Source organism: Panthera pardus, unplaced genomic scaffold (assembly GCF_024362965.1).
Source record: "Panthera pardus isolate Hobbes unplaced genomic scaffold, ASM2436296v1 HiC_scaffold_17, whole genome shotgun sequence".
NCBI lineage: Eukaryota > Metazoa > Chordata > Mammalia > Carnivora > Felidae > Panthera > Panthera pardus.
In genome coordinates, this window is record NW_026526732.1 from 50,374,298 (window position 1) to 50,399,991 (window position 25,694).

General features: G+C 42.6%; 1 protein-coding gene across 2 annotated transcripts; it reads right to left on the bottom strand.

The window, feature by feature from the left end:
- On the bottom strand, nucleotides 1-25,012 carry RFPL4B (ret finger protein like 4B). Of its 2 annotated transcripts, XM_019443135.2 has the most exons (3): nucleotides 24,201-25,012; nucleotides 1,685-1,813; nucleotides 1-1,487 (listed from the first exon to the last, which is right to left on the bottom strand). In XM_019443135.2, exon 3 carries the CDS (start codon nucleotides 1,370-1,372, stop codon nucleotides 560-562), a length of 813 nt encoding a protein of 270 aa, XP_019298680.2. In that variant the 5' UTR covers nucleotides 1,373-1,487; nucleotides 1,685-1,813; nucleotides 24,201-25,012; the 3' UTR covers nucleotides 1-559. The 2 variants fall into 2 exon arrangements, 1 of the variants encoding a protein (XP_019298680.2); XR_002078281.2 differs by lacking the exons at nucleotides 1-1,487; nucleotides 1,685-1,813 and adding an exon at nucleotides 6,370-7,453.
- Between the last annotated feature and the right edge of the window lie 682 nt (nucleotides 25,013-25,694).

Sequence of the window (25,694 nt, forward strand, 5' to 3'; positions counted from 1 at the left end):
GAAAACAGGCAGCTGTGTTTGGGAGAAAACAAAAATGAGAAACGTAGTTCTTTCCCAGTACTTTTGTCTCTCACTGAAACTTCATGTCAAAATATCTCATGCTGGCTGTTTCCTTCTTCTTTCCCAGACAGCTATCATTATCAGGAATTGCAGAAAAGGCATAAAATAATGAAAAAGGCATTGTCTCTACCCACAAAATATTTTATTTAACTTCCAATCTGGAATGGCCCATTTGTATTTAGTACAAAATAAATGCACAGCATCGTCTCTGATCATCACAGCTATTTGGCTGAGAGATATAATGATCCCCACTTGAAGACTAGGAAAACTGGGGCTTAGAGTGCTTACTAACACCCCCTAAGACCCCGTAGTTCTTTAGCTACGAAGTCTACAAAAATGCACCCTAAAAACTATTCAGCTGCAAAGTCTACAAAATCTATTTCAAAAATCGGCACAACCTTTCTACTACACACATGGTCTCTCTCTAGGTCATTCTGCCCTTTCTCGAGTCAAAGGTCTCATTCACCTCTGAGAAATCTTCTAGGAAGTGCTGAGTTTCTCATGAGCAGAGTTTCAGGGAGGCACCGCTGTCACTTTCTCTAGGCAGCTCGGGGCAGAAGAACGGACGCAAAGGCTCCGTGCATGAGAGATGACTGTGTGTATAGATGAGGGCATTACCTCTCACATCAAAAAACTTGATTTCTTCCATCTCAACATCTAAAAAAATTCCTACGTGGCTAAGTTCAGGGCTCGCAGGAATTCTGGTTTCTGGGAAGGAGCTGGTGTAGATGGTCCCTGCCTTCATGCTGATAAACCAGAAGCCATGCTCGGAGGAGAAACCGGCCTTTCTCTTTCTGTCCACTGATTCCTGGCAGATCCCCAGGGTCCACTCCTCCGCCTGTCCCACTTCGACCTCCCAGTAATGGCAGCCGGAGGAGAAGCATGGGGTGCCCAGGACACAGGCCAGGTGGGTGAACCTCTGGGGATCTTCCACCGGGTTGCGGCAGATCTTCCCACACCGAACGTTCTTGAGGTCATCAGAGAGGATGAGGAAGGAGTGGGCGGTGCTTGCATCCAGGGTCATGTCCTCCCGGAACCTCAACAACTCATTGCTTACGTGCAGACTTTTCTCCAGTAGGGCACTGTGCTGTGTGAACAGAAGTGATAGTGCTCCAATTTGCCATTCCTCCAAAGGGGGGCTGTCACTTACCCCTCGACACACGGGGCAGGTCAATTTCAGATCCCTGTGTTCTAGCATCCATCTTCGCACGCAATGAAAGCAGAAAATGTGTGCACAGGGGAGTAAAACGGGGCTTAAGAAAATTTCCAGACAAACCGGACAGGTCACCTCCTCTTGCAGACTCTGGGCCATGGTCTCTGAAGGTCACTCCTTGGCAGTGAACTGAGCTGAAGTCGCCCTTTATTAGCTTCTGAAGGCGATTGGGAGCCTTCAGTACACAATCTGCTCTTCAATAATCAGGATGTACCTAAATCCAATACAAACATTAAATAGTATAAATCTTCCTGCAGCTTATACAGGAAAGCAGCACTAAATCACCAGAGAATCATAGTAAAAGCACTATCTGTGAGAAAAACAGGGAACCATGTATCTTTGAGAGAAGCTAGGTGATCACAAAAGAGAGACAGGACAGCAGACATTATCTTTTCAGGTGGGGCAGCTGACCTTGTGTGGAGACGCCCAGACGAAGTCTTCTCTGCTCTGACCACAGCTTCTCTCTGTGGGAGCTGAGTGCAATGAGGCCTTTAGTAGGATCTGGGAGCCCAGCTTCTGCCTCTAATCTCTGTAGGTCACCTATAGTTCAAGAAAAATAATTTGCATAGCCAAATCCAACTATAAAAATAAAGCCAATCTGACTTGAGCGGTCACAGAAAATTGGCTCTAAGAAGTCCTCAGTATTTCAAAGAAAACTACCATATGTAAGTAAAAAACTAGAGAAAACCACTGCAAAATGGTTGAGATACCCATTACAGAATCAATTTTAAGGATGAAGTATCATTCAGATGAAATGCTTTAAAGCACTCTTAGAAAACTCATAAGGCTTGAGTGAGTATGAATAAAAACATAACCATTGTCACCAACTTCTCTAAAATAAATGTCTGAACACAAGCCAAAAAAGTGTTCCTGACAAGGAAGATGCCCTCCAGTTACAGCATCCTCTCGCTCCTCCCAGAGCTCGCTCCTCCCAGAGCTCACTCCTAGAGACACCTCCTGGGCCTCCCTGCAAAGGTTGCGTACTTTGAGTGAGGGCTTGGAACAAGTTAGGCCCCTGACCCAAAGACAGCCCCACTTAAGGCTAGTCAGTGCCGGTGAGACGGTGTGAACGGAGGACTCTTCTTGAAAAATGGCCTATACTGAATAATAACTAACAGAACTTCTTCCTGAGAATTCACAAACCACACGGTCAGTCGTGGCTGAAGTAACAGAATCAGAGACAAAAACATGAGCCACGCCATTGTTACCACAGAGGGACAGAGTAGGAAGGAATGGGCACTCCTGAGGCTAGCCCAGAAAAACTCGGTTGCTAGAACATCCTGGAACACGTTTCCTCATCTTCATCCAACAAATACTTACTAGGAACTTTCCATGCTCCCACCCTTCACTAGACTTTGGGGATACAGACATATGTAACGATAGACAGGACATCTGCCCACAAGGAACTTGGAGTCTTTGGAAGTCTTCCAGTTCCTGGATGGCATTCCAGTCTGATTGGGCCTGGCTGAGTGACAAGAGATACGCTCCTTCCTGAGGCACCTGGGTGGCTCAGATGGTTAAGCATCTGACTCTTGACTTCAGCTCAGGTCATGATCTCACAGGTCATGCTCCCATAGCTCAGGTCATGATCTCAAGCCCCATGACGGGCTCTGCAATAACAGAGCTGACAGTTAGAACCCTGCTTGGGATTCCTTCTCTCCCTCTCTCTCTTTGCCCCTCACCCACTCATGCATTATCACACTCACAGACACACACACACTCTCTCTCTCTCTCAAAATAAATAAATAAATGTTAAAAAGAGTGGGCGGGGTGGGGGAAACACCTGAGTGGCTCAGCCGGTTGAGCATCCGACTTCAGCTCAGGTCACAGTCTCGAAGTTTGAGAGTTCGAGCCCCGTGTCAGGCTCTGTGCTAACAAACAGCTCGGAGCCTGGAGCCTGCTTCAGATTCTGTGTCTCCCTCTCTCTCTCTCCCCCTGCTCTGCTCATGCTCTGCCTCTCTTTGTCTCTCAAAAATAAATAATGTTAAAAAAAATTTAATAAAAGAAAAGAGATAAACCTCTTCTTTAAATCCCCTATCACACTTTCCAAAAACCTGAATTTTTTTCCTTAATGTTTATTTTTGAGAGACAGAGCACAAGCGGGAGAGGGGCAGAGAGAGACAAAGACACAGAATCTGAAGCAGGCTCCAGGCTCTGAGCTGTCAGCACAGAGCCAGATGCGGGGCTCAAACTCACGGGCCGTGAGATCGTGACCTGAGCCAAAGTGGAACGCTTGGCCAAATGAGCCACCCAGGAACCCCCCAAAACCTGACTTTTCAAGGCAAATTGAATATGGTGCTTACAATCTAAAAGAGCTTGCCCAACCCACCTTGGAATATATGCAAGAAAAAAATTAACAAAAGAAAAAAAAATACTGCATTTTTAAAAATACTGCATCCTTAACCATGTTATCTATGACTCCAAACAATCAGAAGCAATCTAATCATATAAAGATAATGAAATAATTCTGTTAATTATAATACAGCTCTTAAAAGTAGCAATTCTTAAATTCCACATTTGAAGGAAATCCTATGGTATTTGTCTTTCTCTGACTTATCTCCCTTAGTGTAATACTCTCTAGCTCCATCCACATCATGCCGTTGCAAATGGCAACAAAACAAATGAACACAGGGGTAAAACAAGAGAGGGAGGCAAACCAGGAAACAGACCCTCAGTGACAGAGAACAAACTGAGGGTTGCTGGAGGGAAGGTGGGTAGGGGAATGGGTTCAATCGGTGATAGGGATTAAGGAAGGCACTTGTGATAAGCACTGAGTGTTGTATGTAAGGGACGAATCGCTAAATTCTAACCTGAAACTAAAATTACACTGTGTGTTAACTAACTGGAATTTAAATAAACATTTGTAAAAAGAAAAAACAATTGATAAATATATTTAAGTAAAGACCCAGAAACAGCTTTAAGAAATAATGCTAGAAAATAAAAAAGAACCCTTTTAAAACACATACATTTGTCATTGAAAACACATAAAAATACATGGATGCAAGGGGCACCTGGCTGGCTCAATCGGTTAAGCATTTGACTGCAACTCCGGTCGTGATCTCAAGGTTTGCAGTTCAAGCCCTGAATCGGGCTCCGTGCTGATAGGGCAGAACCTGCTTGGGATTCTCTCGCTCCCTCTCTCTCTTCCCCTCCCCAGCTTGTGCTCTCTCTCTCTCTCTCAAAATAAATAAATTTTAAGAATATATATATGTATTCAAATAATAATAATAATAAACACTTCTATGCATAAAAAAAAAAAAAAAACACCAGAAGTTAATACGTAAAAATTTAACTGACAATATTAGAGTAGAAGGTGGAAAAAGTTCCCTGACACAGGACAAGACTGACTCCAGAAATCTAAAGATAAAAGCATTTAAAAGATAACTTGTAACGAAAGAGAGAGAAATAGGACAGTGGAAATAGCACAGAGGGAAGAGACTACTTACACTGATTTAGACAATTGCAGCCATCTTGTAGGTCCAAAGTCTACACCTCCACATCTCCTAGCCTTAGCTTCTCTCTAAAGTGAGTTTGAGCTCAAGAGATTCTGGCCTTTATATAGCTCCTATGACATAGTCTCCACCCACACGCAGGGTCATTGTCTCCACCCCAAAGATTGGATTATCTCAACCTGACCAAGTAAACTCAAGCAACCCTCCTCCTCTCGCAAGATGTTGGCCTGAAGTCACATTCAAGATTTTCCAGCGGTTATCCTCTGAGTTAAACTAACAAACCTACTGCCATGCAAATGAGATTCTCTAATTTCAGAGCTCAACTTTAAAAAACAAAATATTTTGGAGATCAAATACAGAAGCGCATTGCTGAAATCTAATGAAGTCTTGGCTAATGTAACAATTGGTGTTATCGTCTCTGAAACTATTTTGAGCGAGAACAGGATCTAGAATAGTTTCCATATCCTTGGACTCGGTGATTCTGCTCTTCGGGGACAGTTATCGGACAGGATGAGAAAGATAGCAACCAGGTAAGCCTGTTACCCCACCATAATTATTAATAACATCCCCTTTTACTTTCAAATCTGTCCCAGTTGAAACAATAATTATATAGCGTTTATGTAAGAAGTAGAAGAAGCGTGCGTGGGTGGCTCAGTTTGTTGAGCGTCTGACTGTCGATTTCAGCTCAGGTCATGATCCCAGGGCTGTAGGATGGATCCTCCTCCCCCCAACCCCCATTGAATTCTGCGCTGAGCGTGGAGTCTGCTTAAGACTCTTTCTCTGGGGCGCCTGGGTGGCTCAGTCAGTTAAGCGTCCCACTTTGGCTCAGGTCACGATTTGGTGATCCCTGGGTTCGAGCCCACCCCCCCCCCTTCCCCGCCCCTGCCGCAAGCTCTGTGCTGACAGCTCAGAGCCTGGAGCCTGCTTAGGATTCTGTGTCTCCTTCGCTCTCTGCCCCTCCCCCACTCACAAGCTCCCTTGCTCTCTTGCTCTGTCTCTCTCTCTCTCTCTCTCTTTCAAAATTAAATAAATAAATAAACATTGAAAAAGAAAAAATATTCTCTCTCCCACTCTCCATCTGCCCATCTCTCCTACTCACACTCTCTCTCTCTAAAAGAAAAACTAAAAGAAGTAGAAGCAGTAAAAGTCATAATGAAGGAGAACTATGACACAATAATCAAACAAAAGGGAGATGAAAGGTCAATGAATTCCGGTAGTTGAGGGGAAGTAAGAATAAACCCTCTCCCTGAGATACACACATTCTGAATAACCTCCCATTCCTCAGGGTTCCTGCTCTTGCTGCAAAGCCAATTGAACAGCTTTTTCTCTCTTTTTACCCAGTTTCGGTCTCCATTTCCATGAGTTAAATATCTATAGTGGGGGTCTGACATTTTTAAAAGGTTTTCATCATAAGCTCCTTTCCACTCTTAAACATAACTGCAAATCCCCAAAAATTTCCTGTTTATACAAATTATACTTCTCCGTGTTTACAGTATTACACATGAAAACTGCAAACATTTCTAAAGATTTATTTAACACAGTTAAAATAACAAAACTATTATATGGTAACATAAATAACATGGCTTTGTAGACAATAAGTAGTTTCCAAAACAACCAAAAAAATACAACTAAGTTGGAAGAGTCATTATTTTGCGTGTTTGAAAACCTCTTTAATTCCTAATCGACAAATACGGCTGCTTTCTCACATCTGCTTCTGCTTGATCTGTCGCGATACGTTGTTTTGGTTGAACCCTGTGAAGAATATTCGGCTTCCCACAGATAATTGGAAAAAGGAAGTCCACTGCTTCTCAACCAATTTCATAACTCCAAGCGGCAGCTCCAAATCTTACTTTGTTGGCAACCAAAGACCCCAATGATGAACCCAACGGTCTTTTTCGTGTGGCTTCTGTAGTCTCAGAACTAATTCATATGATGTAGCTAAATATGAAACTTTTTTCTTCTTTCTTGCCCAATCGTAGAAAGGTTCTTTTCATTTTTTTCTTCTTAAACTATTTAACTGCAATAACAATGCCAAACCAGGTTTTTTTTCTATCACTAACATCTATCAGGCCCTCAGCAGAACATTTGTCACAAAAAGCATCGCTGCTCACTGAGTTTATATTTTTCAGCCAGCTCTAATTGTGGCTGTTGCTGAGACTTTATCTGCTGGGAGAAATATATCTTCCCCAGAAATACTTTAATTCCCAGATTCCTCATAACTACTGTAATGCTGAATTTAGTAAGAAATGTCATTTTTCATGTTCAAGTGCTGAAAATACTTGAAGTCACTTGTGTGTAATATCTTAGCATCCTCGTGACAACATATCAAAAATGTGTGTATTTTTTTAAGCTTTAGCATCATTTTTAATGATCATTAGTGCTTCCGTGAGTTAAGACTAAATCACAAAATAAGCTTGTTTCCATAGCTCCCTGATTAAAAAAGAAATCGACTTTCACACTTGCTAGTTAGATAAGATACAGCCATTGATGGGGGAGCCGGGCACAGTCAGCCCGATCAGGAGTCTAAGATCCCTGCAAGGAGATGATGTATTCGTTCCAAACACCGTTTGTATTTTTCAAAAGGCAGCAGCTACAGTGGGGCGGCTTTTCACAGAGAGCTTCCTTCCGCTGGCGCTGGGCTTTCTCTGGTTTGCAGCCTCCTCTTTTCGCCAAACCTCGTCCTCCCTTGCTCTTGGCTGCCTGGTCACATTAAAGTGGACCCGTCTGTCTAAATGGGAGAAGGTGGAGGGCACATCTCTGAATTAGTAATGTCGCCAGAATTTGCTAATAGAGTTCCCACACTCTCCTCTTCAAAGGGAGCCTATATTACAAACCTGGCAAACCCCATAAAGAAAATATTTGTGGCACTTTAGAGAACAGGTTCCCCCCACCATCCAAAAGTAGAAGGTTCCTATGAAAACTTCCCTAAGCTGAAATGGTGTAAAAGCGAAGAAACAATCCCCATTGATTTAGATGGAAATTTTTTTGAGTGTCCCCAGACTCAACATTTAATAACCTCTTAGGCATTTCGGATACCTTAGGATACATGTTGCCAATGGATGCAGAAAATAAAACAAGAAAAAGCACAGATGCGACCACACGGTTTCAAAGCTCTGGCAGCTGGACGCTGAGATGCTGAGTGTAATTCCTGGGTGAGGCGCTTGGTGGCGCCACTCCGCTGCCCCAGCGCGCGCTGCCTGTATAATGGTTCCTGTCAAACAAACGCTGAATGCTATCTTCGCTTCCACATTTTTTTTATTTATTTTTTTTTTTGTCAAAGTGCAAATTCTCTTTGCATTGCTTTCAGTTAGCGAAGACAGGTACTAAGGTAGGTCTTTTATAAAAGCAAAATGGTGTAACATGAACCTTCCTAAAGCAGGGGGAGACCTGCAGGCAGAATGTCCCAGTTTCGCACTAATTTTCAAAAACAGACTACAAAAAGGGACCGTTGGACTCCATAGTTATATATTTGATATGTAACCTCTACTCTGATCCTATTAATGGGCCTCTTGTTTTTTGTTCCTTTGAAGTGTTTTCATTTATTTATTTATTTATTTGCCCAAAATTGGGAGGAAAAAAAGGGAATGTTCGTGTGGTTTATTCACGACGTGTGTTCCTTTCTGTGTAAGAACTGGCAACAGAGGTCTTTATCTGCGGCAAATTACCTGTGAAAAGAACAAGCTCTAACTTGGGTCTCTATGTGTCAATGACCTTAGGCCACCCACCCTCAAAAAAAAAAAAAAAAGGAGTAGCGCTTAGTGACCCCAAATGGGCCCACCCTCCTCCCAGCTGAAGGTTCCAGATGCTGAGCAAAGGCTGGAGGGAGACAGTGTGAATGTGAGTGAGCGGTGAGTGTGCCAGAGCGCACACACACGTGACCCTGCCCCTCGAGCTGTTGCTCTCTCGGGGTTTCCAGAGCCAACTAGAAGTGTTTTCAGATTACCCATATGTTTTCTCCTCCGGATTCGGACTGTCAAAATATTTTTGTGGAGGTGAGGAAGTCTGAGTCAAAATAAATTTCCTCTCCACCTAATTAGCTGACGCTCGATGTATTATCAAATAGAGCCTGCAGATCTCTCACAACAAGTTGTGTTTCACCCCCCCACCCCTGTCCTGGGAGTAGAGGTGCATCAAGGCGAGCTGCCTGCAGTCCTGCCTGCAGCTGCTCAGCCTCACAGAGGTCAGAGACTACCAGTCCGGCCCAGGAAACAAGGCAGCGATCCAGGCTTGGTAACGCCCTCCTCCACCGGTTCATCTTCTTTGGTGGCTGTCCATCCGTCTTCAGAGACACGCCAAATCCCCTACCATGGCTTCCTGGCCTCTGCCCCTCTCTCCAGCCTCATCCTCTTGAATGTCGACATAAATCCTTCTTTCATTCCTTCCCTGTGCTCCTCCACAGTTCAGAACAGTCGGTTCCCTCTAACTGGAACCAGCCCCATCTAGCCACCCTGACAACGCCTATTCACCCATCATTCAGACACAGCTGGGGGGTCAGTTCTAGAGGGGAGTGTGGTCTAGGCCAGTACGGAAGCCCCTGTTATATCCTCCTGTGCTACCCTCCTGCATCCTTCCTTACGCGTGACCCCAGTGCTGGTTCTCCGTTTATTCATGCGGTCGCTTGACTCATCTGCGGTTCCCTCACATTGAATACATCACACCCTCCGAGCACTTGCTTTCTGGCAGGCATTTTCCTAAGGGCTTCACCTGTTTTCCAGCGTGGAATTCTTGTAGCTCTACGGAAGGTACGTGCTGTCATCATCTTAAGCTCACAGACGATGACCTTAAGACTCTATCAAGCGAAGTGCCCTCACTGTGTTACGAAGCCTCCCTGGTGGCCTACCTCTAGTCATCTTTCACATGAGACCGAAATCAACATCTATCCTGCTCAGATCAGTATCTTGTGATGTTTTTATTTTATGCCTACAATCCAATACAATTGAAGTCTGATTAAAATAGCCACTAACTTAATTCCTTTAGCTTCTGGAACTATAAATCTGTGCTGCCTTGATCGTCATAGTAACTCATCAGATCTGATCTAGGGATTGAAAATTCTGGATCCTGTCGATATTTTCTGCCATTTGTTTGCATCTTAGTGATAGTTTATGACCTAACTAAAGACAGAGGTGTGACACATATTTCTAAATGTCCTTATTATTACTTGAATGCCTGGGCGTTAACTTTTTAGGTTTTTGTTTGTCTGTCTGTTTGTTTATTTGTTTGTTTTCTACAATTCTATTGGTGAATTCTTTAGCATGGTATCATTGCCAAACAAGAAATGGTAATGACTAATTAACAAAGTCAGCACAGTCCTGCGAACACAACATAGGATGAATTATGCAGTCCAATCGTTCAATTCGTTATCATTTAAACACAGCATGGTGTCTTAGCAGCATGATGCCCATTGTCATGAGGTAGGTCCAAATAAACTAAGCGAGACAACTGTCCTGCTTCAGAAGAGCCAGCAACACTTTAAGCCTTGCACACAAACATCCATTGAGTATCTACTAGCTTAAGATACTCTGTTAAATACTAAGGGGATCCAAAACACAGGAATGACCCAGCTGACAATTTATATGTTACAATATAAGGAAGGGAGGTAAGACAAATAGAAGGTAAGTAAGGTCGAGAAGTAAACAAGGCACTCTGTAGTGTATAAAGGGCTGTTAGTCACCCATATACTTTTTTAACCACGTCTACATATAGATGACAGAGGACAACAGATGTGGTCTGTTTTTGGACATCCTCTTTTCAGAACCCTCATGCCATTTAATGTTTATTTCTTAAAATCGAAGACCTTTGAAGTTTTATTTTATTTTTTAACGTTCACTTATGTTTGAGAGACAGAACATGAGCATGGGAGGGGCAGAGAGAGGGGGAGACACAGAATCCGAAGCAGGCTCCAGGCCCTGAGCCGCCAGCACGGAGCCCGATGCGAGGCTTGAACCCACAAACCGTGAGATCATGACCTGAGCTGAAGTCCGACGCTTAACCGACTGAGCCACTCAGGCACCCCAAAATCAAAGACCTTTGAAATCAATGCCAACTCATCTATCCTATGTGAATCAAATGGAAGTGACTCGTGTAGCTTTACTTTTCTAACCAAGCCCTCCTCTCACCCTAAAAGAATTCCAATTATTTAGGACTCTCTACAGAAAAGTGTCTAACAAGTATTGTGGACTGATAGTTCGTAGTGAATTTATTGATTGACTCATGTTGTCCTACCCCAAATAACGTACTAACTATTCTACCCCATGCGCCTACTATAGCAAGACATCTAAGTGTCTCTATAAATGTGAGACATCTACAGTTCTGAAGCTCAGGAGAAGGATCTGGGCTACAGACGTGGGCGTGGAAGGGATTTGTGTGTACGCGGTACGTGTAAATGGTAGCTGGGGCATTGCCCATGACAAGCCGTACGGTATGGGGAAGGAGGGCCTAGGGCAGAACTCTGAGAAACACCAGCATCTAGAGGAAGGGGAAGAGCAATCCCCAAAAGAGATTATTTCGGAGCCACTGAGGAAAGAGACCCCTGCAATCAGCAACATAATCCCATAACCCAAAGGCCTTCGGTACACTGGGGCAACTCTGAGAATACCTAGCATTTCAGCCTCACTGGGCCCTGTGTGCCGGCAGAGGAAGTCAAGCCAGGAAAAGCCAAAGCTAGGTGTTCTGGGAGACTGTGGAGGTCTGAAATCTAAATGGACAAAGAGATCTGGAAAAATAAATATGATGTAGCATATTTGTCCAGGTGGGAAAGGCCAGGCAGGCCACACACGCTGCAAGACCGAGGTCGGAGCAAAGCCCCTAGTCCCAGGACACAAATCCAGACAGAAGGAAAGGTTAGGAAAGCATGAGCATGGGTGCATATCTACTTAAATTATTAAATCTCACTGTAATTAAGTGCTGCACACGATTTACATATAACATTTCTCCTTTCCTCTAGGAGCTCCTATTCTAGGGAAATGCCCTTTTTAAAAATATCTGTTACTGATGTCAACTGAGGTCTCCTTTGCTAGTGTTTAATAATGAGCAGCATATTAAAAAGGGTTTCTTTGCTTATGAACGAAGTAATCACAGTTTCTAAATCTTCAACAAAACTCGATGCCTATCCCTTCTGTAATCAGAAATTTTACTTGCCTTAAGTACCTTTCGGGACTACTGAAAAATGAGCATTCTATTGGGGGGAATATGCAAAAATATATAAATGCTTTAAAAATAACCAAAGAAAACACAGTCGACGCTGACTGCTCAAATTAGGCTCCTCATGATGCTGAAAAGTCAAACCACAAAGTCCTAGTGTACTCAGCACGTACTTATGAAATGTCCAGAGGGCTTATCTATAGCTTGCCCAGAATGATCTTGTTTTAGGGATTAATAAAATATGAAGCATGGGAAGGTCAGCACATCGTATAACCGAAAGATTACACCATGCATTGAAGAGTTTTGAGGTTCAGATTCTTTGCAGACTTAAATTAAAGAAGCTTAACATTCTTGGGGGTCAGAGCAGTTCAAAAGAACTGCAGTTTACTGATTCAGCAAAACCAAGTTTATGCAGAGACATCATTTCCTAGGAGGACAACCTCTTCCTCTGGCTGGGCTGGAAAAAAACAACATTCAGGTCCAGAGATGCAATCTCTTCCCAGTCATCTGCCCGGCTACGGAGGTCACAAGCTCAGGAATCTGTGTTGCACACTGCCATCTACCGCGTCTCTGTGGGAACTGCAGCCCCAGCCTTCATGATTCATGATCCTAGCCTTGATGATGGCCAGCAGGAAACCAGTCAATGGGCATCACTTTCCTTGCGCTTGTGGGAAGTTTTATGAATATTAGCAATAAATGCAAATGAGATCTGCACCCTCACACAGTTAGATTCATCGAGATTTGTAGCATGATGATTTTAGAAGCAGTGGAGTAAAATTAGCCAAGACATTGCCTCGCTGAGGGGAAATCAGTTTAAAAAATTTATAATCACTTTTCTCAGCATCACAGAGAACTTAACAACAAGCATTCTGGTGTTTTTTATAATAAATCCCAAAGCATCAACTCTTATTGAGAGGACCGAATGATGTCTACGTAAAAGAAAATATTCACGCAGGTCTGAGTTTCTCGCTCTTCCTATGTTTCCAGGCATCAATTTTTCGAAGATCAACAAGCCTATATTTGCTCCATCCTCTCTAATTTTTCCTCTTGGTATCTAACTTCTGCTCATTTCTCTGAAAGAGAGGCCAAAAGAAAAGAAATAATGCATAACACCGATCTGTCACTAACAGGCTTGTTACTGGAGCTTGTTAGCAATTCCGATAGGTCAGTGGGGAAAGAGATTGCGAAATTCAAATAGGATTTCATTATGGATGTAGTTCGCCAGACCACGGATATTACTACACATGCATACTGGTGGGCTTCATTTTAATAGGATTTACTAAGTAATTATAGTCTGTACTTAGTACGTGATGGACGCACGACTAGTGACCTGATAACTAGTGACCCGCGGTAGGACCAGCTTTGCAAGGATTTGGCAAACGGCTGAAGGCACTGTGCATTGGCAGAGAGCTTGAAATGCCACCATTCCAAATACATTTTTTCCTGCTACAACAAGCATGGGCTTGTAAAAATTACCCTGGGGAGAATAACGTTTTAGGATGATCCTTGGAGTAGGTGAGAATTTGGCCCCGGGAAAGGAGCATCTGAAAAGAAGTAGGAATCACAGCAGCTAAATCAGGAGGAGAGCAAAGGCTTTGGAAAGAGGGGACTCCTGCTGTGATGATGCTCATCCTCTTGTTCCTCAGCCCAAAAGACTGAGAGGGCTCCACTATGATTTTTTAAATTAATTATATCAAAGAAACGGCTTGTTTTGCTCTGTGCCGGGTTTTGGCAGCCAGTTTTAATTAGAGAACTTTTGCAAGAAAGACCTGCTTTCGGGGCTTCCTATCTCTACAGATCTTCCAGAAATGGCCAGACCTCCCTTCCCAAGGAGAGCTGAGAGTCGCGAAGGCGCTGCTGTCGCGTCGGTAAGGGAAAATACAGCAAAAATTCTGCACTTCACCTCTTCAGGCCATCTGTTCCCCCTCCGGACTAATCCAACAGTGCGGGACAAACCCGCTTCTGGAGACGTAGGGGAGGCTTCGGACCTCTAACTTCGACCACCCACTGCTCTCCCTACTCAAGAGACTAAACAGTCACCGATTTTTCTCTCCCCCACAGAGAGAAGGGTTAGTAGAAGAGGGAAGTTTTTCATCCTTTCTCATGCTCCAAATATGTATTTATCCCATTTTTCTGAATAGTTTCTAGGAGCAGCAAGGCCAAGCAAAATGTCATTTGGGCCCCTAATTTTAAACATCTGCTGGTATCACGCTCGTGCAAGTTCAGCCGAAACCCTCCCTTCTGCCCGTGCTTGCCCCAAGCCATCATCGCTAAAGGCCAGCCACATCTCCCCACCACCTCGGCCCTTATCCCAAGCTAAGCTACCACTTGCTCTGGCCCCAACTACCACAACAGCCTAACTGCTTGCCCTGTATCTATCCTATCCCCCTTCCAGTCTTTCTGTTACTCAGACCCACCACTGCCTGCCCCTTGGTTACAACTCTTCAGTGGATCCCTGTTGTCCCTAAGATAAAGACCAAAATCCTTACACAGGCCTACAAGGCCAGGTACTGGCCAGTGTCTGGGAACTATCTACCTCTGCGGTTTTAACTCCCACCACCCTTTCTCTTTCCCCCCCCCCATATACAGGGTCCTTCATCCAATTCTAGGATGGGCTAAGCCCCTCCCCCTAGCCCCTGAGCAAGTACTGATGAAATATTTTTTCTGCCTGAGGGACTCCTCCTTCCCTTCATCCCTAGTTTATTTCTCTTGTCTTTTAAACATAACTTCTGCAAAGCTTTCCCAGAACCCAGGCCTAAGTCCCATTCCTTGGATAAACCATCTCATAGAATCTTCCCCCCCACCCCTTTGGAGTACTTAATATGGAATTATTATTAATACTGTTTTTATTATTGCCAAATAATCAAAATATTTGATGTGATTGCTTCTAATCTGTCTCTCCTAGTAGACCATAAGTTCCATGAGGTCAAGAGCAGGTTCTACTCACCTTTATATCCTAAGCACCTAGCCAGGGTCAGCTTCAGAGATGCCCGATCTATGCAATTGTATGGAAGACTGAGAAGGGCTTTATGCCTGACTTAATGTTCTGCTGTTGCTATCTTAAAATTCTTCGTTTTTGAACACTTTTTTTTATTTTGAACTAAGACCTGCAAATTATGTGGCCTATCCTGTAGCTGGTGTAACATTTGACATACAGAAGGTAATAAATACATCTCCAATGAATAATTATACAGCGAATAATTAATACACAAATGACCCTATGTCCAACAAAAGATATAGCCTCGAGAATTTCACGTGCAGTAGGAAGGATCTCCAAAATATATACGTCTCTTAGTAACTTCTATCGGAAATTCTTGTAACATGCCTAAAACATTTTACTAACAGTTAGAGGAAAGCTAAAACTTCCAGCGTTACTGAGATTAAAACAAAACAAAAAAGCAAACAAAACTTAAGTTCACTCAGGGACATAGATCTGATCTTGCGATCTGCATTAAGACAAGACTTGTTGAGGAAGAATGGAAAGAATGGGAAGAATGGGAAGAATGGAAAGACTTGTTGAGGAAGAATGGTGGCCCATTCTCATACTGGAGACCATCCTGAAGCTGGAAATGCTGAAGTCAGACCTGGTTTTAACGTGTAAGCTACACTACCATCTTTCAAGCTTGGTATACCGCTCAATGCTATAATTAGGTCAACGTCAGACATTCATTTTATTAACGAATTTCTTAAGTTCATGTAGATATTTTATTCATGGAGAGCGATAGATCTGGGTTTGATTTCTAGGTGTGTCTCCCTAAAGCCAGGTATTGAACCTTTCTGAGACTCAGTTTGTTTATCTGTAAGCTAGGGGAAATAGAGCTTCATGCACAGTTCTGCGGAGAATTATAGATAATGTGTGTAAAGCACCTTTAATTGCCACTCAAACCATTTAAATGCCTACCAAGAAGAGGCAGAAGTCACCAGTGGCATTTATAGATTCGTTGCCATTTCCTTAATGTCTTCTCAAGTAAGAAAAAGTGTATTTTTCTTGCTTTCTTTACCACTCATTCATTGTTTTGAGTACCAAGATTTACAAGCCATTTAATAGCTTTGACTTCTTGATACTTAACTGAAGCCGTCTCTATATTACACATTATTCTCTATAACAACATTACTTTAAACTCAAGTAGGTTGAAAGTGAGTTCATCTTTCCCTCTCCTGTCCAAGTAATCAGGTGGACCTAAAGGTCTTTATATTCAAAAAACCATTTCAATGTTTCTTTTGTAGCGCTGGAAACAGTATGTCCGTTGAATCTAGACTTTATTTCTACTTCCTAATGGGTACTGAGCTACAATCTCCTTACAAATGACTAGAGACGAGTGAAGAACTCTGTGGTCCCGGAATTGAATTATTGACCTAGGATAGGGTTTGTCCTACGGGGAATTGGTAAGAAAATTATAAAACTAGACCAGACACCGAACAAGTCCAGAGTAGAGGTATAGAAGTTAATTTCTAAAATCGTGATTTTAGAGTTGAAGACTTGTTGTAGTATTCAATTTGTTACAAATGAAGAAAAGTAGTAGTAAAAAATAGAGAGAGAGGAAACAATTGAATTCCTTTTCCTTGTCCTTACCATAGGGATTTTATCCCTGGGTTCACAGAGCAATATCAGAAACATATTGAAATCGAAAGCCTCCAAACCCTGAAGCTTGTATCGATCTGATCGTGGAAGAATTTATAGGCATCCAGGTTTTCTTGGTGATCGTCACTTATCCATCCATCCATTCACTTTATGCAACAATTTTCAAGGCCCTACTATATACCACAAAGCTTGATAGGTGCTAAAGTATTAAATGAAATGTCAGGAAACTCACATTTTACGCTGGTAACCCAACTAACCACCATACAATGTGCACCACTCTTGGTGAAGGGTGGACAGCATTTGAATCATGAGGAAGAAGCCTTTAATTATGCTGGAGTAATGAAAGAAACCAGGACGAGATTTCGTTTATCATTCGCATATGCAACATATCACACTACAGCTAAGGTAAGAATAATGTGCACGTGTATCTTCCATTCCCTGATGGTCATGTTCTCCTTTGAAGCCAGGAGGGCACATCATACTCCTTCATCTTTCCCCCGCCTTGTGCAACACGATGCCCAGCATAGCAATGCCAAAGTTCCAATTGAAGTTAACTGAATTACAGAATGGATTTTGAGAAAAGAATATTGGTGCTTCAAGCACAAGTGGTGAAAGACTGAGCAATAAAGAGGTGAGTCTTTCAAAGATATTAAAGAGTTGGAGCAAAACTTTGAAATTGTCCACCTTGCCAATGAGCTGCTGAAAATCAGTCTTTATAGACCCATGTGCTGTCAGGTACTCAAAAACAATGAGTCAGAAAAAGAATAGAATGGTCAAATTTGGGACTGAGGGTCCTTTGTTTTTTAGAAAGTGAATTTTTATCGAACTACTTTTGATATTTTTTTAAAGTGAGAAGCCCCAAAGGCTTGCTTTAACAACCGTGTTGAAAAACTCCCACATGTGAACATGCCCCGTACCCTGGGCTATTTGACCTATTAAAACAAAGATTCTCCACGAGCTCACATCATCATGGAATTTTTCTTTCAAATTTATGAATCAGGCCCTTAGTGTGAATAGACAGTGAGGGAATATCTTCATGAATAGCCTCCCTATTATCATGGTTCATGACTTTTTACAATGCAATTATTGTGGCACGTCATATCATAACATAATTGAGATTCTAGAAATGGAAATGAGAGGTAATTGAAGGGACAAGGTTACTCAAGAAAATGCAAATGCCATTTTATTTGCAAATTAAATTAAAAATATAATGAGATGGGTGTAGAAATTGAAAAATCAATTGAGAGAAACGAATTTGGGATCTTTCTAGAAGGGACATCTGTAAGAAAATTCTTCTGCTCTGACACACCTTTTCAGAGAGTAAAGCTCTTCCTGCTAGCTTGAATGGAACTTGAATGGAAGCCGGAGTAAAGGCAGATCTTTAGAACACACAGGAATAGTGGAGGCTCGGCAGGCAAATGGTGGGCTTATGGACGTGCCTGGCCTTGAACAATAAGCAATAGGGAGTTTTTCCAACGTGAACTCCAAATCAATCAAGCTGTAAGTGAAATCAACTAAAATGCGAATAATCTTCCCACAAGAAGTCAAGAGTTGTACCTACTCTCATATGACTGCTGGTCTTATACCACCAGAGGCAAAGATGCTCACAGTCTTTAATCAGAAGTCCAATTTCTGAGTGCTGGAGTTTCTTTGCTTGTTTAACATTCTCTCTCTCTCTCTCTTCTCGCTCTCTCCTTTTCCCTTTCTCTCTCGCTCTCTCCTTCTTCTTTATCTCTGTCTTTACTGATTAAAAAAAATAAGAAGTTGGAGCTATCAAGACATTTTGCCTCTAAATACTTGAGCATGTGATTCTTAAGAGTGAAGGAATTCTTTATAATCACAATATCATTATCACAATAAAAAAAACCGAGGTGCAGGGGTCTATATTCCATTTGCTTTCATATCTCTTAAATCTCCTTTATTCCAGAATAGCCCACTGGCACCACTTTTTTTTTTTTTTAATTTTTTCAGGACATTGACATTTTGTTAAGTCCATGCCACTTGGTCCATCTGGATTTGTCTAACTGTGTCCTCACAATTAGGTTCAGGGCAAACTGAGCCATTGTGTTTAAAAGCGGACCGCAACGGTATATACTGTTCACTCTATCTTTGAACAATGGTCTTAAAAAGAACGAAAGAATATGAGTTGACCTTTTAAAATATTTAAAGTACTAAAGATAAGAAGTAAAGAACTGTTGACCTGTTTTGGTGCCAGAGTCTTTAGATCAGGTTAGGGCAGTATATTCATGAGGTGTTTGTGAATCTTGAAATTTCCAAGCATGTTTATAAAGGATCCGTCCGGCCTTTGGAGATTTACTCAAAACCTCCCGGTTTTTCCTCCACTGAGAGATTTTTGAACTTGAGAATTTAGAAAGTGATTGTTCATTATCCAAACTCTTTGAAAAAAGAAGAAGGAGTGGGCGGCACTGTAAAGGAAGAATCTTAGTTACCGGGATAAGAGACAAAATTTATGACTTTCCCACTGATTCCTCAGCCAATTCTGCCCCTCCCCAGTCCCCACTTCTCCAGAGATTAAAACATGCTTGAATTGGAGAAGTCGTTTCCTTCCTTCTGTTCAGTGCCAGTTCTCAGAGGAAAACATCCATTTTGCTCTTTGATTCTTGTAGCCCAGAGACGGCAATGAAAGACCCACTGCTTCCTCGAGTATAAGGGTTCCATCTGGGGGGCTGCTGGGCAGGAAGGAGAGTTGCAGGGTGTATGTGCATCAAGCGTGGGTGTGAGAATGATTTCCCCCCGGGGCCAGTTCGTTGGCCTGGAGCCCAGAGTGAACCATTCATCTACCTTAAATTGCACCGGGAAGCAGAGATGGCTGGGGGGGAGTCACTCCATGGCCCTGCCACTTTCTGCCAGCTTTCACTGGGTCTCCTCCATGGGGGATGTCCTAGAAACTGAGGCAGTTTTTGGTCTCCTCCAGGGGGAGTAAAAGACGCACCTTTCAGTGGTCAGTAAACTGTAAGTGAAATCAACAAAAATGTGAATACTCTTCCCACAAAAAGCCAGGAGTTGGACCTACTCTCATAATGACTGGTGGTCTTAGATCACCAGAAGCAAGGATGCTTACAGTTTTAATCAGAAGTCCAATTTCTAAGTGCTGAGTGGATGTTAAAGACGAAAGTGCTGTTGATACAGACATAGAATCTGTTCAGACATCTGATGCTCAAAAACGGTAGGCCCAACTTGCTTCACTTTGATCTGAGAATGTTTACTTGTAACATTCAGCTTCAGGTTGTAAGAAAAAGAAACACGAAATAAAGCACATAAATAAACCTGGCTGAGCTGTTTGCAACATGCAATCAATGTCTTTAGTTTCTAATTAGGGACAGTGAGTTGAAAGTAGGAGGGGTTATTTTTGTTTCGTCTTGTGGTGGTGGTTTTCGTTGTTGTTGTTGTTGCTGTTGCTGCTGCTGTTGTTGTTGTTTGAAACAAGGAGAAAATTTTGGTCTGTTCACATGGAGGATTTGGCTGAGCCTAGGGTGGCCGATTGGTCTGGTTTGCCCGGGACCAGGGAATTTCTCAGCACAAGGGATTTTCACTGCCAAAACCAGGACTGCCCCGAGCAAATCAAGATAATAGGTCATCCTAGTAAGGCCAAAAGGGGCATAGCCTCTAAAACATGGAACGCTTGGCCTCGTCCCATTGATGTGATGTTCCAAGATCAAAGAATCCAGAGAACCAAAATGCTTGCAATTTAGGGAATGTAAAAAATTCACTAAACAATGTCTTAACATTCTAAATGGTTAATGCACCTTCAGGAGAATCTGTAAACTTTGACCACAGATAGTGAAGTTGAGATTTAGGGAAAAAATGTGCATCAGAAATCTGAAATGTGGGGCGCCTGGGTGGCGCAGTCGGTTAAGCGTCCGACTTCAGCCAGGTCACGATCTCGCGGTCTGTGAGTTCGAGCCCCGCGTCAGGCTCTGGGCTGATGGCTCGGAGCCTGGAGCCTGTTTCCGATTCTGTGTCTCCCTCTCTCTCTGCCCCTCCCCGTTCATGCTCTGTCTCTCTCTGTCCCAAAAATAAATAAAAAAACGTTGAAAAAAAAGAAATCTGAAATGTTGATATAGGTTTTTAATTTTCTAAAACAGTCAAATAAGAAATAGAAGAAATACCAGGTCAGAACTAACAGATTTTTCTGTTACTCATGTATCTCAATTTTCAGGAGCATTTTAGTGGTGGTGCTTTATGATGAGCTCCACACATAGGTTTGAAATCAACCATGTTTGTATTTAAGAGCCAGTAAATCTCCGGAAATTATATTAATTTATTGGAAAGAAAGGTTGAATGTACCTATTTTTTCAAAGGTTTAATAATGGCTTGCTTTTATTATGAAAACAAGTTAAACAAAATTTGTTTGGGATTCCAAACAAGGCTTTCGAGATTTTTTGTGGTTTTGAATCTTCTTTTTAGTAATAACAGCTTTGTTTAAAAGAAAAAAAAGCTTCAGATAATCACGCAAACTAGATGTCCAGTTATTTTATAACAGTCTTAGATGCTCAGAAATCCTGCTAAATGTTTCTTTATAAGTAAAAATTTGAACCGGTGCTGTCACAACAAATTCGTGGTCCAAATAGTTCTTAGGATACTTACACTTGGAAAAATCTAAAGCATGATGGAATCTGGATGAGCTGCTATTGCAGATTGGAAAGTATAATATTTTATTTGAAATGCTTCTTGATATGGTTATGTTAGCTCTTAGCAATTAAATTTTCCTTTTGAAATGAAAAATCCATACAAAGTACTTTACATGCATTTATCTGAGTCAATCCTCATAACAATGTGAAACACTGTTAATTTCGTTGTAAAAGATGAGGAAACTGGGATACAGAGGGGTTAAGAATCTATGGAAGCACAAATAGTAAGAGACGATCTAATTCAGAAACTCTCACTCTTGTACCACCAAATGCTACCTTCAGTGAATTTTTAAGTGATGAAAGATGGAGGGAAGCACAACCAGGCTGGAATGGAGAAAACCAGAAGGGCAGAATGTTGGAGAAACCAAGGAAATACACAGAATGTTTTTATTTTTTTTAATTATTTAAAAAAAAATTTTTTTTTAACTTTTTATTTATTTTTGAGACAGGGAGAGACAGAGCATGAACAGGGGAGGGTCAGAGAGAGGGAGACACAGAATCTGAAACAGGCTCCAGGCTCTGAGCTGTCAGCACAGAGCCCGACGCGGGGCTCGAACTCACGGACCGCGAGATCATGACCTGAGCCGAAGTCGGATGCTTAACCGACTGAGCCACCCAGGCGCCCCCAGAATGTTTTTAAAGAGAGGGAGTGGTCAGCTTAGCTAAGTGCCACACACAGACCCAGGAGGACCAAAAAAGGTCAGTTGTATCTTGGCCATGAGAGACTTTTGGTGACCATAGTGAGAGAAGTTAAGGAATGGTGGGGACAAAAGCCAGATACCTGTATGAAGTAAGAAAGCAAAGTTAGGGGTTAAACCCACTCCCTTGACCATTTGAATTCTCAAAGAAGAGAGAGCCTTGATGGTAGCTGAAAAGGGAATGACCAGTTTATTTTTCTAGGAGCCTTGGGGAGGGCAAGGCTGGAGAGGCAGGAGAGTGGGACAACGACCTAGGAATGAGATGCCATAGAGTTCCGAGGGGCCTGGGGGCAGTTGACGTAGGTCAGTGTCCTAGTGGACTTGGACTTGAGAAAGGAGTGAGGCATTCTCTGAGACCAGAAGACAGATCTTGGGAACATGTGTGGGTGTCAACAGAAGGAAGCATTAGGTACTCAACTGGTGGCTGATGATGGGCTTGCCTGAGACCTAAATGTCCACAGTGTCTGGGCAGCAAGATCATCTGCTGAGACAGAAGAAGAGGGCACTAAAGGGGGTCAGAAGGACTTTGGTGAGTGTGGGGAATCTTTGAGGGACCTGGACACTCTGAACAAGTATAAGCACTGACAAGAATTTCTGAGGACCCAGCCGAGACTGGAGACCAAGTGTCTGCAGTGTCCCTGATCTGCAGGTGGTGTGGCTTTTCATCCAGAGTGTTCACTCTCCTGAGCATGGGAACAGAGAAGGCAGATACACTCCAGATTCAGCTTCGTGCAGAAGCAGTGAGAGGATGTAGTAATCAAGAAGTAAGATGACTGCCAAAAAGCTATTAAGATTGTTAATTATGCCATTCGGGCCAGATACAAAATGAGGTCCCTGCACCAGTGGTTGGAGGTCCTTTCTCCCTGTTTCATATTTTCCAATGTCCCCATTCAAGACCCAGTCAGCCAAAAGTTAAATCATATGCCCAGGATATTTCCTAGAGAGTTCAAGTATTTCACACTTTGGGAGCTTGACCTACAAACACTGCTCCTGGTGTGTAAGGAAATGAACTTTTAAATCAGAACCTTACAGAAAAACATCAGAAACCAAGAAATGTGCACTAACCCCTACACACCCTGCAGAGAAAATGGACGGCGATGACTCTAAATTCAAAACAATATTTGTAGTGTGGTCTCCAGAAGAATTTCTCCCCCTGACTGTCACCGCTAAGAATGTATCCAATTTTGACAATCGCTCTAACATAACAAGCCCTCCCTTGGCTCACGTCAGTGGCAGAAATGTCACATGCCTTTGCCTGAAAAAAAAAAAAAAAAAGATGGGGCGCCTGGGTGGCTCAGTCAGCTAAGTGTCCAACTTCGGCTCAGAAGTGTCCAGCTTCTGTGCTGACAGCTCAGAGCCTGGAGCCTGCTTCACATGCTGTGTCTCCCTCTCTCTCTCTGCCCCTCCCCTTCTCTCTCTCTCTCTCTCTCTCAAGTAAATAAACATTAAAAAAATTTTTTTAAAAACTTAAAAGTAAGCATTTTAAAGCATTTTAGAGACATTGTTCAGGAAGTATGTGCAGGCACTGATAAATTAGATTAAGATTATAATTGGCAGGTTTGATATAACTAAAAGCAGGGATTTCTAGAGGCAGTGCCTCATGGACTAAAACCCTTGCTCCAAAACTATCTGAGCAACTAAATTACTAAGTTAACCTCTCTCTATTTCTGTTTTCTTTTCTGCCAAGTAGGTAAACTAATACTATTTTATGGGATTTCTGTAAAAATCATATGCCAAGTACCTAACAGAATAGGAAATGCAGGGAGTATTTAAAAGAATAGCTATTGTTATTGCTCCGAAAAAGGCTTTGCTTGAATTCTCTGTGGTCACAGAGAAAACAAACAGTGATTACTCCCCACATCAAAAGGCTTCATGGGGCTCAAGTTGGCTTCCTTTGAATCAGCAGGGAAAGCTTCATCTGTGAGCACATATTCTTTACATTTGAGCCTCAAGGACATATCTCCAAATGCTAAAGTTTAAATTAAAGATGTTTGATTTGCATCTTAACCACCAGATGGTGGCGGGGGGGGGGGGGGGGGGGGGGGGCTTTTTGAATTTGCCTTTGTCCCCGCTTTGAGTCTCGGGTCTCCGGGATCTGGAATGTGAGGTGCCTCCAGACCGCCCCTGCCCCCATTAGTGCTTACGGCTTGCCTCTTTCATAGCACCTGGCACCCTCATCGATTTTTGTCTGTCTTCCCTGATACATCATGAATGACTTGAGGGCAAAAAATTCATCTCACTCTTATTGGTATTCCCAGCGCTTAGGCAGATAACAAATATTTGTTGAGTGACCAGGTCCTGCCCCAGCTGTGCCTCATGTTTCCACTCTTTGGAACACTCAGCTTAAATTCTTGGTTAGCTAATGGACACTTCAGCTAATGGAACCGAGGTGTCTTCACTTACATCAGAGAATGAGGCAGACGGACGGTTGCACTCTGTTTCTTTTCCATCCAAACACGTCCTGATTTCCAGTTTGTTCCTGGAGCTTCCCTGCTCAGAGAGAAGCAGCTTTGAATAAGAAAGGAATGATCAAAGAATTAGGCTGCTAAGCATATATCCCAGGAAAATTTAGGCATTTATAATGGAATAAAATGGAATAAAATAAGAAAGGAATGATCAAAGAATTAGGCTACTTAGCATATATCCCAGGAAAATTTAGGCATTTATAATGGAATAAAATAAAATATAATGGAAACTCAAATTCCTCATTATGCCAAAAGGTAAATAAGTTACTACGTCAGTAGGTACGATCGGACTCAGATGTGTTAGCGGAAAATGATACAATTTCCCTACCATCCATGAGTATGTACAGTGAGAAAAGAATCAGCCTATCAGGGTCTGCTCTGCAGATATGGGAAGGAAACACTGGCCTTATCTGTAAATAGCTGGCCAGGTAATACAGGATGAAAGATAAAGGTTTACTCTTTCTTGAGGAGGGGAACTAAAGAGAAAGGAATCCTCACACATCATCCTGCAGTCTGAGGTGTGAAAATGAGGAGAGAGGCAGGGGTCAACGCCTGTGAACTGAGTTCCTTTACAGATTGCCCTTTTGCTGCCAGACGCGTGTGTCTTTAGGATTTAACCCTTTTCAGTGGTCTTCTGTGGACCAAGTTTCACACTTTCCAGGTGGTGGTGGATTGGAGTTGGCACAGCAGACAATGGCCCCGGGGCGTGTGACGCAGCTGGGTCAGCCCAAGTAAATGCAGTGACCCAAAGTGCCGGTGGCTTCTCCTGAGGCCCCAGCACACTGCCTCATAGCAACCTGCCCAGATAGTTTCCTCCTAATCCACTCAATTCTAGCACAATCCCAATTTTGTATTTACCCTCCATTAGCTATTCTTTCAATATTATTTTTGGCCGTATAGGTCATGGACATTTCTCAGGGGATGCTCCTGAAGGCCTTCCAGAATCTCCAAGATTCTGGAATACAACAAGTAATTATTTCCCCTCTCTTTCTCTGATGAGAAGCTAAGTAGATGCTTGCACACTAACTTTAAATGCCCTCGATGGGGGCCAGTTAGGCTCACTCACTAAGAAATTGCTCCTACAATCCCACCTTTGTCAAAGCCTGTGAAGCTCAAATTGACTACAAATTTCTACTTTCCGTGGTCTGAAAAGCTAACTCGTGCATAACAAAACCCTCCATGTTCAGCCTGAGAATATCACTTCCTGAGCAATATTCACCCAAATTGGCATGGCTGTCTTTGTGGCCCATGTGTCAGGTAAATGTCACTATTTCTGCTCACCTTGTTTTCTGCATTCATTTATTGATTCATCATTCAGTAAACCACTTGCTGAGCCCTGACTATGTGTCAAGCCCACGGAATACAAAATTAAATAAAACAGAACTTCTTATCCTTGCAGACCATGCAATGTACTGAGAGAAGATAAATAAAA

Excerpts from the sequence above, each read along its gene's own strand:
- RFPL4B (XM_019443135.2), bottom strand. The coding sequence starts at position 1,372 with ATGGCCCAGAGTCTGCAAGAGGAGGTGACCTGTCCGGTTTGTCTGGAA.